General features: G+C 40.1%; 1 protein-coding gene across 1 annotated transcript; it reads right to left on the minus strand.

Annotated features, from left to right (window-relative positions):
- Positions 1 to 515: 515 nt before the first annotated feature.
- LOC139743541 (uncharacterized) lies at positions 516 to 13,361 on the minus strand. Its single transcript, XM_071654019.1, has 13 exons — positions 13,197 to 13,361; positions 12,371 to 12,490; positions 11,756 to 11,940; positions 10,744 to 10,867; positions 9,588 to 9,696; positions 8,927 to 9,168; positions 8,241 to 8,356; positions 6,962 to 7,100; positions 4,108 to 4,199; positions 3,268 to 3,420; positions 2,504 to 2,621; positions 1,758 to 1,868; positions 516 to 731 (listed from the first exon to the last, which is right to left on the minus strand). The coding sequence occupies exons 1-13, from the start codon at positions 13,359 to 13,361 to the stop codon at positions 531 to 533; spliced, it is 1,875 nt and encodes a 624-aa protein (XP_071510120.1). The 3' UTR covers positions 516 to 530.
- Positions 13,362 to 13,879: the final 518 nt, after the last annotated feature.

The following is a 13,879-nucleotide window of genomic DNA, read 5'->3' on the forward strand; positions in this document are numbered from 1 at the left end:
GCATCATAAGAGAGTCTTGCAGGTAAACTTTAACATTTGTGACGGATGGCGGACGCCGGACGCCGGACGCCGGACGACGGACGGACGACGGACGGACGCTATTTGGATCCCTTAGTCTCGCCTTCACCTCCGGTGGGCGAGACAAAAAGGAATTTAATCATGAAGTTTTTCTCTTGTTTTCTGGATGGTCTTTCAGATAAGGCCTTGGAAAATGACTGCTTAAAATGGTTTTGATAAATTTCTTCTAACTATGAATGAAAAGCATTCTCCCTAACCCTTTGCCAGGTAGCAAAAACAACTATCGTGCTTTAAGTCTGGACGTTGGTGAACTTCAAATACCCTTGTACAATGCATACACCTCTGCCCACATTACTGACATCAAAACAATTTTACCATTGTTAAGGCTGTCTCCAAACTTTGTCAAATGGTGACCACTGCTGTAACTTTATTCGGTGGCTACATTGACCCTTGACCCACATGCTAAACAAAGTTAGATATAGAACAGGTCACATGACGAGGCCAAGTTGGTGTTATCTGCTTTTTGACAAGACTATCTTGTCTAACTTCAGTCCCACCACGCAGCGTCCGTTCCTAGTCCTGTAGTCGCCTCGCGTGGATCCCTCCTTGTCTCGTCTCTCCACGTATCCCGGCATGACGACAACATGCAGAGTGTTCGGAGGCAGGGACTCTACGATAGCACCGACACGGTCGTCCATGAGTGACAGGGTGGACTGTGGGAGTAAGGAGGGGAAACTTATTGAGGATTTGCTCACATTTCCTGTAATACAATGCGCACATTTCAAGGCTGCTAACAGTCACCCATTGAAATCATAGAGTTCTAAAAGAACAATGGGGGAAATACTTCCAACCAGTCTCATGACTCTGGAGGCAAGCCGGGTCACACAACCAGTCGTAAGACTCAACATCGCACACAATGCGAACAGACCACATACCTAAGCTTACAACTGTACTGGGGCCCATTGCATAAAAGTTACTATTATGGTAACTTTGCCATCTAATGGTAACTTCCATGGAATTCTTGATTTTGAGTATTGTTGCCATGGTAGTTACCATTGGATGGCAAAGTTACCATAGTAGTAACTTTTATGCAACGGACCCCAGGAGTGCGCGTCGGTGCATATTTATACTGTAGCATGATTGACTGAAAGTTCACAAATGGTTGTTAAAATTTGACATGTCAAATGAACCATGGCAGAGTCGCGTAGTGTGCAGTGAGCTGAATGTGCACGTAAAAGGGCAGAAATAATGCCTCAATCAGGGAGATAAATATTCTCTTTAATATACAAACAAGAAGAGATATTGAACTTTCCAGGAAGCCTCCTGAAGAATCAGGGAGACTTGGCAGCTCTGAGTCATTTGCATATTAAAGCATTCACTCACACTGATTTGTAACACATTTGAAGCCTAAAATTTACTTTCCCGCACATTCCTTCAACTGAAATCTGAAGCAGCAAGACCTAAATAAACACAAGTTCCATTTGTCTGCTCTAAGTCTTTCTACAAAAAACAGTTTGTAGTAAGAATTCAGGTATACATACTACCAGTCTTTTACATATTCAAATTGTAAATGATGTCTTAACTTTCTGTAAAGTTGAGACTCTACTGAATGTGAGATGTCTTTTTGCTCTGAAGTACATTTATTCTCAACTCTCTTATCGTAACTGACATCACAATATCATGACTTATATGGAGACAAAACATGAGCAGGCGGCAATGAACATAAAATCACAACTCACCTCTATATCTTCATCTCTCACAGTGCTGCCCTGTATGAGATTGTTGTAACCATGGAGCTGCAGGTGAACAAAGTCGGACTTCGCAATTGCAGAATGAGCCTTCCTTACCATCTAGTGGAATAAAGTCACAGAAGAACGGAAAATTAATTTACAATTAATAGCATGACATCAAACGAAATTAAACAGCACTCAATAGAAGAAGAAGAAGAAAAAAGAGGACACTACCAGTGTTTCAGCAAATAAAGGCTCAGCTATGAAAAGACATTCTGAAATCAATAACATATAATGTGTTTAATTTTAGTCTTTCCGCAGCCACAGATCATGTCAAAATGCAGGGATAGAATCACAATTAAAGAGGAAAAGAATAGAGAAATGGATATTGGAGTTTATTGTCTGAGCTCTATGGGATGGATAGTGTTATCACAAATTTCTCAAACATACATTTGAATAATGACAAACATTGCCATCATGGAAGTGATGATATCTTCTTAATTTACTCTGTTACATACAAATTTAAAATCAATCTGGACATGGATAGCAGAATATATGGCTCAGAGGAGAGTCAGATTTTCCTAAATATGAAGAAAATACTTCATGAATTTAGTGTGCAGAATAGACCTGTTTAGTTTCGGTGAGTTTTTTATCATAATTATTTTTTAATAATGTCTATTTCAACCATAACTGGGCTGGTGTAAGTTACAGTGTTATAGAAATGAATAGGTCTACAGAGTAAGGCATAGACTCACCTCTTTGTCATTTGAGCACACAATGCAATTTACTGGCTCCTTTTTGAACTTCTTGAGGGTGAAACTGTTGTCCAGGGCACTGGTCTTCTTTTGCTGCTCCTTTGCTGTCTCAAAGATGCTGAGAATAGAATGGCATAAAGTTAACATCACTTACATCATCAGGGATACACTTCTCATCTTCACACAATACTTTGTGTAACTACACACTAAGGAAACATTTTATAATGGGAATATTGCACATTCTCTTGCTAAATGCAAACATATACACATGTATGTAAAAGCTGTACATTCCAAGGATAGGTTTTCCATGGATGGGAGAGAATGGAACGGCATCTATGGATAGATTAACTGATATTGAAAATCAGCTGCTGTTTTAAAAGGATAAAGATAATCCATCAGATGGTAGCACAGAAATAAATGAGCATGAGGAATTTCATTCATTGTTCAAACCAAAATCATCCATCATTCAACTACCACAAGCCACATGGATAAAAATTCTCCAAACAAGTACTGTATAAGCTGTTATTTTCACGAATTTCACGAATCACAGTTGGATCGTGAATTCAACAACATGCGAAAAGGTTTCCATGCCCTAGGGTAATAGTGCATTTACGTTAGCATCGCCATCAATTTGCGAAAACAAGATCTTGCGAAAATGCCTATGACCTCCTCATTCGCGAAAATATCTGTACACGAAAACAACAGCGTTGTCAAAAATCACCATGGCAGATGTTACCAAGGCAACCAATCTCTCATGCCCTCACCTCTCTCTCTGCTGGAAGACCGGTCCTGTGCTGACCTCTCGGTAGAAGTTCCTCAGCTTGTCTCCCATGGACAGCTTGAGCTTAAAGAGATCAATGGCTGCCAGAGCATCTTCCACTGAGTCATGACCCGACGTACTGCACTGGATGTCACGACTAAAATACAAAGCAGATTCCAAGAGATGGTGGCGAATGGTTACAGTCTATACAGTCAAAAATTACACACGCATTGATCGAGAGGTCCTGATATTTCCTCCTATGTCATTGCACACACACTCTTTGTGCAAATCAAATGTAAAAGTCGCCAAATCATTTATCTTCGACATGACTCAGTGGTCTCATCTGAGAAAATCCCACATTCATTGCCTGGTGTAACGCCACAGATATTTTCTCTTTCATTAAAACAAAACACACGACCACAAAACTGCTCATCAACGCGATTTAAGTGTTTCATTTACAAAGTAAGCCAGCCATGCTACTTTGCATCTGTGAAGCAACATGTTGAATGGACTTTGATGGAAGTACAGTATATGCAAATTTGTGTAAACATGTCAAATTAACTGTTTATTGTAATACTCCCTGACACTGCATTGTGTTTTCAGCTAAAACATGTTTGAGAGCCTCAAGTCAACGAGTGCGGGGAAAATCCCGGCAATACTCTTATTTTTGTGTTACTCAGTCCTGTACAAGCAGCATCGATAGTAAAAAGGACACACGTTTTTATTTTAGTTTTATTTTCTTTTTATTTTAATGCACCTGTCCTGAAAAAGACAACTACAAAAACAAAACAAAGCAAAACAAAACTAGGGTCACTTGAGTTATCTCAAGCTGACCAATACATACCCTAAATACTCCTTGACCAGATACTTGAGCTTGACCTTCCTGTTGGAAGCAGTGAACATGTCACTAGTGTCCACACAGTGTGGATGGTAGATCTAGAGAGGAAAGGAAACAGAGCATTCTCTGGTGAAAGGGCAAATACCATTTGGTCATATACACTTATTTAGAGAAAATATGCCTGAACCTCATACCTATCAACTGCTTAACCCTAACTGCACGGGGGGGCCTCCATACTTTTGGCGATTGCATCGCGACCGCTGGGAATTTCGGATTCTCGCTTCATGACTTTTTCCCCTGAAGTCTTGTGCACATTTTGATACCACATTTGTCCATATCGGACCTACCTGGGGGTGTTATGGGCCAATTAGTATGCGCATGTCATTAAAACGGCTAATCGCTGCATATATTTGTGTACAGTTACATACTGTCAATAGACCATGGCTTGCATTACTTTACAAATTTTGCTCAGGCATTGGTTTCCACTTGGTTCATGCTTCTATATTGTTCTGAAATAAATTGGGCAAAGTTTAGAAACAATGATATACATAAGGAATATAAAACAATAGAAAACATAAGAAATAAAAACAATACAAATCATAACAAAAAAGTTGTTTTTTTCTCGTTTTTTTTCTCTCTCTGATTTATTTCACATTTGGGAAACATTATTCATCATTGAGTGAAAGTACTGGACAGAGAGGATAACTGGTACAAGCGAGGAGTCAAGGAGGCCATCAACATTAGGAGAACTAAAAGTGACCTGAACAAGGACCAGGGACGCCACCACCTGCCCAGGACCTACGACCACCTCATCTTGTCACATGACTCGCGCCCCAGTAGGCGAGGTCACGTGACCACCAATTCCCGGTAACCATCAATAGGCTCCGAAGGTCGATGGATGTCGGTCGCAGGCCACCACCGTTAAACAAGTAAGTTGTGAGATTTTTGGTTTACACTTTCTTTCCATCATTATTCTTCATTATTACACAGTTTTCATGTAATTTTGTACTTGTTTAGGCTAAAATTATGAAAATATCCCCCAAATGCATAAAATATGCATTATGAATAATTAATTAGCTAAGTATGCAAAAAATTTGCATAATTGATTAAAATAGATTACACCATCAGATTCAGCATGCAAAGATCTATCAGCATGCAAATTTTCAAGTTCATCGGACATTGCGTTTCCGAGATCAATGGGGGGGGGGGGGGGGGGGGCTCCCAGGCCCCCCCCCCCCCCCTCAGTATTTTCATGGAGCCAAATAGCCCAGTACAGTAAGGGTTAAGCACAACCATGATACTCTTATTGGTGCTGACTAGCAAAATGAAGAGAAAACTGCAAAAGTTTGCTTACTACTTTTTAAAATATGTGACCCACTGCAACTAAAGGATCTGAAAGTTGGGGGAGAATGATTTTCTGAAAATGACATGACATTATTCCCCTACTCTTCTTCCTTAATTTCATATATAACACAACTCATAAAAGTATTCCGCTGCAGAGATATCGATGATTTTATGAGAGCATGTCGAGTTGTCTCCAAACGTAGGAAATCAGTGTTTTGAGAAAACCGCCTTCAAAGATTTCTTTCTGACGCAATCGACATCAAGGGGAGGCAAGACAGTTTTCATCTCTTGACATTAGAAGGTACACAATGCTCCTAGCAACCGCCGCGGTGTTCATTCAAGCTTAGCACCACCTATCTACGCACGACCAATCAGTAGCCAAGATGTCGCGCACTGACCAATAAGATCACTCCCTCATTGCTAGGGGCGGGGTCGATCTGCAGCGCTAAATCCAAAACTTCGGACACGTTCTGTTTCGTTGAAAGTCGGAAAATCATGGCCCAGAAAAACGCTAATTTCTTGCCTTTACTTTGATCATTTATCTTGGAAATTTCAGCAGATGATAGACAATACATTTGACTAGAAAATTATGCCAAACACAAAAATCTGATCTTTTGACCGATTTTGATGCTCTGACTTCAAACTCGATTTTCTCGCCTCAGCTGCCAGTGACTTTAGGATCCTTTTGTTGTGGCGGGTCACATATGCCTGAACCTCATACCTATCAATTGTTTAGAGCACAACCATGATACACTCATCGGTGCTGACTAGCAAAATGAAGAGAAAACTGCAAAAATTTGCTTACTGCTATGCAGCATAACAAGAGGAATATGGGTTTGGGTATTATTACTTTTTAAAATATATTTACTTTAATATCATTTTACTTGACTAATTAGTCAATTTACTTTTTAAAATCACATTGAATAGCATCATTTTTAAATTAAAATTTGTACAGGAATTGCTTTACATAGAAAATTTTAATAAAAGGCTGAATCTTTCATATTAAATTATGAACGAAACACAAAACTACATAATATTTTCCTTTCTGAAAACAATTATGGAATCTAGTTCTAGTCAATAGTTCCCTATACATGTAGTTTGATAATCCTCATCACACATAAGAAGCTACCAAATACATTGTTTGAATTCTTGTAAAGATGTTGCTTGACTTTGAACAAAGACAGTGAAACAAAAGCAGAAATATAAAGTTTCAAAAACTCTGATACACACAATTTAAGATAAAAGAGCAATGAAGCAAAACTTCCTATGGGCAATTTAGAACAGGCACATAAAGTCATGCCATGTTCTGGCACATGAAAATACTACTGTGCTAGATTCATTTCTATTAATGGTCAGCATAAAAACTGTTCCTGAAGCATGGCCACGGCACTAAGATGACCAGTCTAACATCCCATAACCAGAATTGATCTCAGTTCCTGACATATGTGGTCACTTGGGGGTCATCCGAGAGAGTCCGTGGGGACAGACTGGCTATCTTCGTGAGGTCATTGCTCACCTTCAGAGCCATAAGGTCATTCTCCAGCCCCTGACCGACCAGGATGGCATCTGGTGGTAGCAGCTGAAGGAGGTTTTGCTGTACATCCTTGAGACGGGTCTCCACTGGGTCTAGGATGGCCTTAGTGATGCCACTATATCTGCACATTGCAACACAAAAATAATGCACACACATCTCATTTAATCATAATAATAACAACTAGAAAAGCCCTCTGAGAGCGCAGACCTCCGCCAAGCATGCAAATCATTTTCACCACTGATCTAGTTCTTCCATAGAGATATCAGTGATTTCCACCCATACGTACTTATAGCATTGTGTGCTGAAAGTTGCCAGATTTCCCAATATAGAAGCCTTTGTTACGTCATAAACACTCAGCTGCACGGCGCGCCTCACCCCAGCAGAAACTAGAGCACGCACTTTAGTGCCGCGCGCAGGCAAACCTCAAATACGTGCAGCCTGAACTCCCAAGTTCATTGACCCTACCTGCCAAAATGTCAAAAATCCTTCATAATTCCCCCAAAATTCTCGGATCACTACCAAAAGTTAATCGTTTGGTACTTGTGTCATTCTCAACCTTTCCTGCAAGTTTCATCCCAATCCGTTAACTACTTTTTGAGTTATTTTGCACACAGACAAACTAACTAACGAACAAACACACAAACCAACGGTAATGAAAACATAACCTCCTCCCTTGGCGGAGGTAATAATTGCATTTATAAGGTGCTTTATAGTGGTGTTTCTAAGTGCACAAAAAGACTAAAAAAACAAAATAACATCAGGACAATGCAAATCCAAAAAAAATTACAATCACAACGGAAGAAGGAAAAAAAAGAAGAAAACAAAATTGTCTGATTATGGTTGGCACATTGCATTTTGTACAATAGTTTGGCATCATATCTGCCTTTCAATCGAATGACTTGGGTTCAGGTGTGGGTTCAAGTCCAAGTGAGTCTTATTGAGCAATGTTTTGTGTTATCATGCCCCCCCCCCCCCCCCCCCCCACCACCACCACAGGAAAAACACTCTGTCACCTGGATAGGATATAAATGAAGGTCCCGTGTGTGAGCAAGTCACAACCCAAGCACATAAAAGATTCTGTTTCATTTATTTATCACAAAAAGCAGGGGATATTACAACCCAGTGAAATGGTCCATCCCAAGCACTCACAACTGGACCCCATGGAAGACCAGCTAGTGCAGTTGAATATGGGCTATCCAGCCATTTTGTCAGATGAAAAATGAAAGCAAATGATGGTATATTGGTATCTAGCATGACTTACCTTGTGACATAGTCCCTGACTGGATTGTGAGGCTTGGAATACGAGTTGTACTTCACACTTCCCTCTTCGTCCACTAATGTCACTCTGGCTAGTTCTGATCCAGCTGATGTGATCACCTATATGGGATTTCAAAATAGTGGCATTCTGTTTTTTACTGGTACTATTCAATGTGATACTTGAAAATATTATGTGTTCTTAATTTCAGCTGCAAAGTACATGCAATGCTGTAATCTTACAATGATTTCCTACATCATGGAATTCTACTATCATCTCCCATGTCCGATGATAAAATGTGAGAGACAATGATAGTGAGAGATGGTACACTTGTTGTATATATCTTTTCTATTACAGCATATATCTTATGTAGTTTTCTTGAATTTTTCATGAAACTAAAATGCAGGAAAATTTGAAAATGACAAATCCTGTTCATAAGTGGCATGTGCACAGTATCATTGTATTGCCCTACAAAACTACCTTTACTACACCTACATGTACCATTATTTACAAGATTCTGGGGGAATGGGGGTTGACAGAAGGTTTCACTTGATTTTGTAACCATTTCACAAGTACAAACTACAGAGACTGTTTGCAAGCAGTTTTTCATAGCATCCAACAGCACCTAAATTTCATACTTTGAATGTAAGATGAGAGAACATAAATTGAGTTCATGACATGTTAAACTTTACCATTTCACAATCTACGCCAAAGATGGGGCTACTGTCAGTCACATGATCAGCATGGTTGGTGTGGACGAAACTTTCAGAGTCTGGCTTGGGGAATCCTCTCTTCTCCATCTCGTCTGTCCCCAGCAGGTATTGGGTCCTACCAGGAGGAGGGTCCCCATCCTCACTCTCGCCGTTGGCTCCTCCTCCTTCCAGCTCTCCATTCACGGGCAGACTCACGGCAGCTTTCCGTTTCTTCTTTTCAGCTAGTCAATGGTAGGACACAGAATCCAAAACCGAGCTGTAAATATGCCATGGCTCACCTAAGTTACTGTGGCTAGTGTGATGATTATGACATAGCAGTGTGGGCTTGTTTGCCCGTTGAGGACGAGTCCCAAGTATACTCGGGCAGGGATCTATGGGTAATGCGTGTTGTAGCAAAATCAGCTGCCTCAATGGGTTAAGAACAGTACACAACAAATATAAAATTTTTAACTTCTATGTATAATCTATTAAAAAAAAAAAATCAAGATTTATATGAAACATTTGACAGAGAGTAGGAAAAGCTTGCAATGATGGGTGCATTCCTCCTAAAATAGCTACTTTTTTGTTGATTTGCCATGCCAGCTATGTTGCCTATATGGCCAGCCCATGGGATTTCCAGATATTTTGATGCCTCACTCACCCATCACACGTCTGATGTCCTGCAGCTTCATCTTGCTGATGCTTTTGTGGCAGGAGAGGATGTCCTGAAGCATTGCAAAGTAACTATAGGCTGGGATAAGTTTGACAGACTGCAAACAAGAAGAAGAGAAGAAAGGCATTAATCTGTTGCATCAGTGTTTGTGCAGGAAAAAAAAACAAACGACAAAAACATATCATCGATGGGGTAACAAGACTTTGAATCTCACATTTTGAGGAAAATCACTTTTTTGTTTTGATCTTGAGATAATCACTTAAGTGATGTCCTGACCGAATCCTAGTTGTCTTACCCAAAAAAAAATAAAGCCACCAAGGCTTGTCAAAAAAGGCAATCCCATTTGCTATACCGCCTTTGCTGCCATGTTTATTTTGCTCTCCTGATCATTTACACTTTTGAGACACAAGGTTTTGTCTCCCCATCAGCAAAATATATTTTGATAGAGTGACTCCAACTCTGCTGCTTTTGAGGTCATTTTTGCAAATCTCCTGCTCTTCAACTTGAATTTGAATAATTTGCTGTTCCAGCTAAGTGTCTCCCACTGAAGCAATCATGTATATTCTCCTGTTTGTCATTGGATTAGACTTCATTTAGTTTCATAACCCGTTGAGGACAAGTCCAGAGTATATGCGGGCAGGTGTCTATGTGAAATGCGTGTTGTAGCACAATCAAACCATCCTCAACGGGTAAATGTTTGAAAATAAGGCTAAGGACCACCAGAGAGCACCTATAACCCCCTACAGCTTCCTGGACCCCAGCAATGCTTTGCACTTGTGATGTGCACTACGCCCACATGACATTATGCCCATATTTGCAGGATCAGAGTCTCCAGTTTGCTAAAGGATCCAGACAGGAGAATCTCCATTTTAGGAGATGCTTGAAATTGGAGTCTCTGTTGATGTAGAAAATAGAATTCAAGAAATCATTGTGCAGTCAGCAGAAAGATAATGCAGAAAGGGTTGCTGGCAATCGACTATCATTTCAGCAGTTCTTCTGAAATGTTAAGGTTGGCGAAAAGAATTGCATCATCATTATAACTAGCATGATGTTATAACAGTCATCATTATTACAACATATTATTCATGCTGTATAGAGGACATTACTAGTACATTACAATAAACATAATGAGTGTCTGCCTTACAAGAGACTTGGATGCGATGTTTGGAAAGCAATGTCGCTTTCTTCTGTAGACTCTGCTGGTAACACCATTCAGGATAATCAACACTACTTTGGCAACTTTAGCAACTCGCAGCAACTTACACCAGCTGTAAGAGAGAGAAGCAGGGATAAGAGAAAGAATCATAAAGCTGATATCGCAATGAAGGGCAACCAAAGTCCTAGTTTTGAGAGTTGTTCCATATCAAACAATTATTACAGATTTGCAGTATGACAATGCTTACATTTCAAAATCAAATAATTTCACCCTTTTCATCAATAACTTATTAGCATCATATACGTGTACAAGGCAGGCAGATAGTTTTAAGTTCTGGTTATTTCATACGGCACTGACAGGTTTGGACATGACATCAGTCTGCGACTAACATATTCATTTGCTACCATCAAAACTGACACCTAAAGGCAAAGCTGATTATCAAAGCATTGATAAAACAAACACTTGGTAAGTTTTGAAGGGACTCAACAAGATATACGAGTGTGTCCACCAGGGATGGTGATTATCTCTGAGTGGCAGCGTACTGTACAAGTGGAAAATTTTTCGGTGTGGAAATTTTTGCACATTTCGTGAAACCAGACTAGTGCAAATGTAAAAGCACACAAAATATATTATTGCATGCCATGTTTTCCAGTGATTGATGTCCCGATTCCGCGGAATTAAAACCACACAAAATTCATCTTACTAGGCTAAACGCGAAAAAATTACTCAAGTGAAAGTATCCACTTTTATAGCATGTGCTGGAAAAATCTTGTCATATTCGTATGACAGAAAATAAATACTGCCAATTCCATTTTTATTTACAAATACCAAAATAACTAAAAAGTGCTCTCATGTAAGATAAATGGTAGCATAAGGCTTGACTGATCAGGTAACTATCCCTCCCCCCCCCCCCCCCATGGAGTCATTATGTCTACATGGTAGCTATTCACATAGTGATTCCAGTCAGGAGGCTTGGCTCCCGGTTTCTCTCTACACACACCTTGGTTGGAAGCTGGCGCTGTTCCCAAGGAGACCATACTGCAGTAAATACATGACCTCAGTAAGGGAGATTGGTTCTCTTCTCTTTGTCAGATGAATCTTGATCTGCTTCATGCCTTCTGCAGCTGAAGATGAGTTACCATTCTTCGTCCCCTCACAGGGAAGTAAAAACAGCTTTGGCTGTTGCTGAAGAATAAAAGTACAACACTTTATTTTACACAACTGACTAATTTCCACAGACACTGAAAACTAAAAATTCAGTCATTCTCAGACGGAAAATTGTGAAGAATGGCTACATCAGAAAAAACATGTTTTTTTTTTCTTGTCATGAATGACAAGTCATGCATATGATGTTTTGTCTAAATTTGGATAATTTCCTACTGACCTAAATTACTTGTACATATAACCATTAATTTTCTACAGGGTAAACAAACAGAAAAAAAAACACAAATAACTGTGCAACATTCGAAGTGGTATCGAAAAAATTCATTTGGCTAACAAGAACTCATCAAAAACTCAACTGAACTCTCATGTTGAACTCAACTGAACTCTCATGTTGACCTCAAACAATATTAAATCTCATCACTGAGCATTTGATACTGAAATCATTACCAACCATTCTCATCTTTTGGAATGCCTTCTGCCTTTTCTTGATGGTTGATGCTTCCTCCACAGAGCTCTTTCTGTCAGGCCGAGCTGGAGTCTCTCCCTCACTGCCATTGATCGTCTTGGCGATCTGCACACATCAAACACAAACAAGGAGAAATACTAAAAAGCGATAGGGACATGTAAAGAAAGTCATCTGTATCTGTATCTGTAAGGTTTAGTCAGCAAAATGTCCAGGAAGACACATCCACGCTAACTTGTAGAGAAGCACTACGTGTGGATAGAGCGCGACTATTGAAATTGCATCAAATTTTGCTTGAACAGGGACAATGATGGGCATTGAACCACTGCGTTGGGGAGTTGGTTCCAGTCTTTAACAGTCGTTATGAAGAAGGAACCCCGGAAAACTGTAGCTCTGTGTCATGAGAACTTGCTTTTCATCATCATCATCATCATCTGTACGGGAGTGTAGGTAATTCCTGTCAGGTCTCCCGGTCGTCAGCGCTTGGTAGCACGTGTAACAGTCTATATCGAGCGTGGGCGTGGATATCAGACAATTTCAAAACATTTGTCTGACCAGAACGTGTCTAAACCATGTTTGAAGGAATCTATACTACTGAGTAGTGTCAGTAGTGTAGTGGATGTAACAAGTGATGAGGGCAGACTGTTCCATGATCGGATGACTCTTTTGCTGAAACAGTTGATTTAAAAGTGACAGCTACAAACAGGATGATGACAAACATTAATTGACACATTACTGTATATCTTGTTTGATTTCCTTTCATCATGACACTACGTCTAGACAGATCAAGGTCCTAATTTCAATGGTAACTTACAGCACTGAGCCCACTAGGAACCTCGCTCTGCAACTTCTTTTTTGCACGTTTCGAATGTGGCTTCTGTTTCTTTGAGTCTGCATCTCCTGCGTCCACCGCTGATATTTTTCTTTTCACTCCATTACCAGAGACGGTATCGGTAGACTTCACGTTCTTATCCCCCATGGTCATGAAATGACTAAATTACAGGGCAATTTAGATTTGCAGCATTACTATTAGACTAGTCCTCGTAATCTGCGTTGTGTAGTTGTGTAGTCCCACGTATGTAAATCACTGTTGTGATGAAGGTGTCCTCGTTATCCGCATAACTTTGTGTAGTCCCACGTATGTAAATCACTGTTGACAGCGAAATCGTTTCATTTGTTAACACACTCAACTGACAAAAGTATAACAAACATCTTGTCTACGTCAGTTTAATCCGCCTAAGGATAATTGACAATTGATCCACTTCTTGCATGTTTGACGAATGAATGAAGTGTGAGGAGATTCTACACTGATATAACCAAATCACGCCACGCGGGTACGTCTCGGAGCTTCTCGCAAATGCTAGACCTTGTCCTTGGTATAAGCTGTAGCTATCCATCCACGTGCGTGCAAAAGAGACGACTCGGTATTCGCACAGTACACGTACACTACGAGTACCACGGTCGGTACTCATCACACGTGCACGGCGAAGGAGGGCA

This window comes from Diadema antillarum, unplaced genomic scaffold (assembly GCF_040938485.1).
Source record: "Diadema antillarum isolate AM-2024a unplaced genomic scaffold, OU_Dant_1.0 seq00001096_RagTag, whole genome shotgun sequence".
Lineage (NCBI taxonomy): Eukaryota > Metazoa > Echinodermata > Echinoidea > Diadematoida > Diadematidae > Diadema > Diadema antillarum.

Bases quoted from the DNA above. Each gene is read 5' to 3' on its own strand.
- LOC139743541 (XM_071654019.1), bottom strand. From the start codon at position 13,361: ATGGGGGATAAGAACGTGAAGTCTACCGATACCGTCTCTGGTAATGGA. The intron at 8,357-8,926 runs GTAAAGTTTAAC...AATCCCATATAG, and splicing joins TTGGCGTAGATTGTGAAATG to GTGATCACATCAGCTGGATC. The intron at 1,869-2,503 runs GTGAGTCTATGC...TTATTCCACTAG, and splicing joins TGTGCTCAAATGACAAAGAG to ATGGTAAGGAAGGCTCATTC.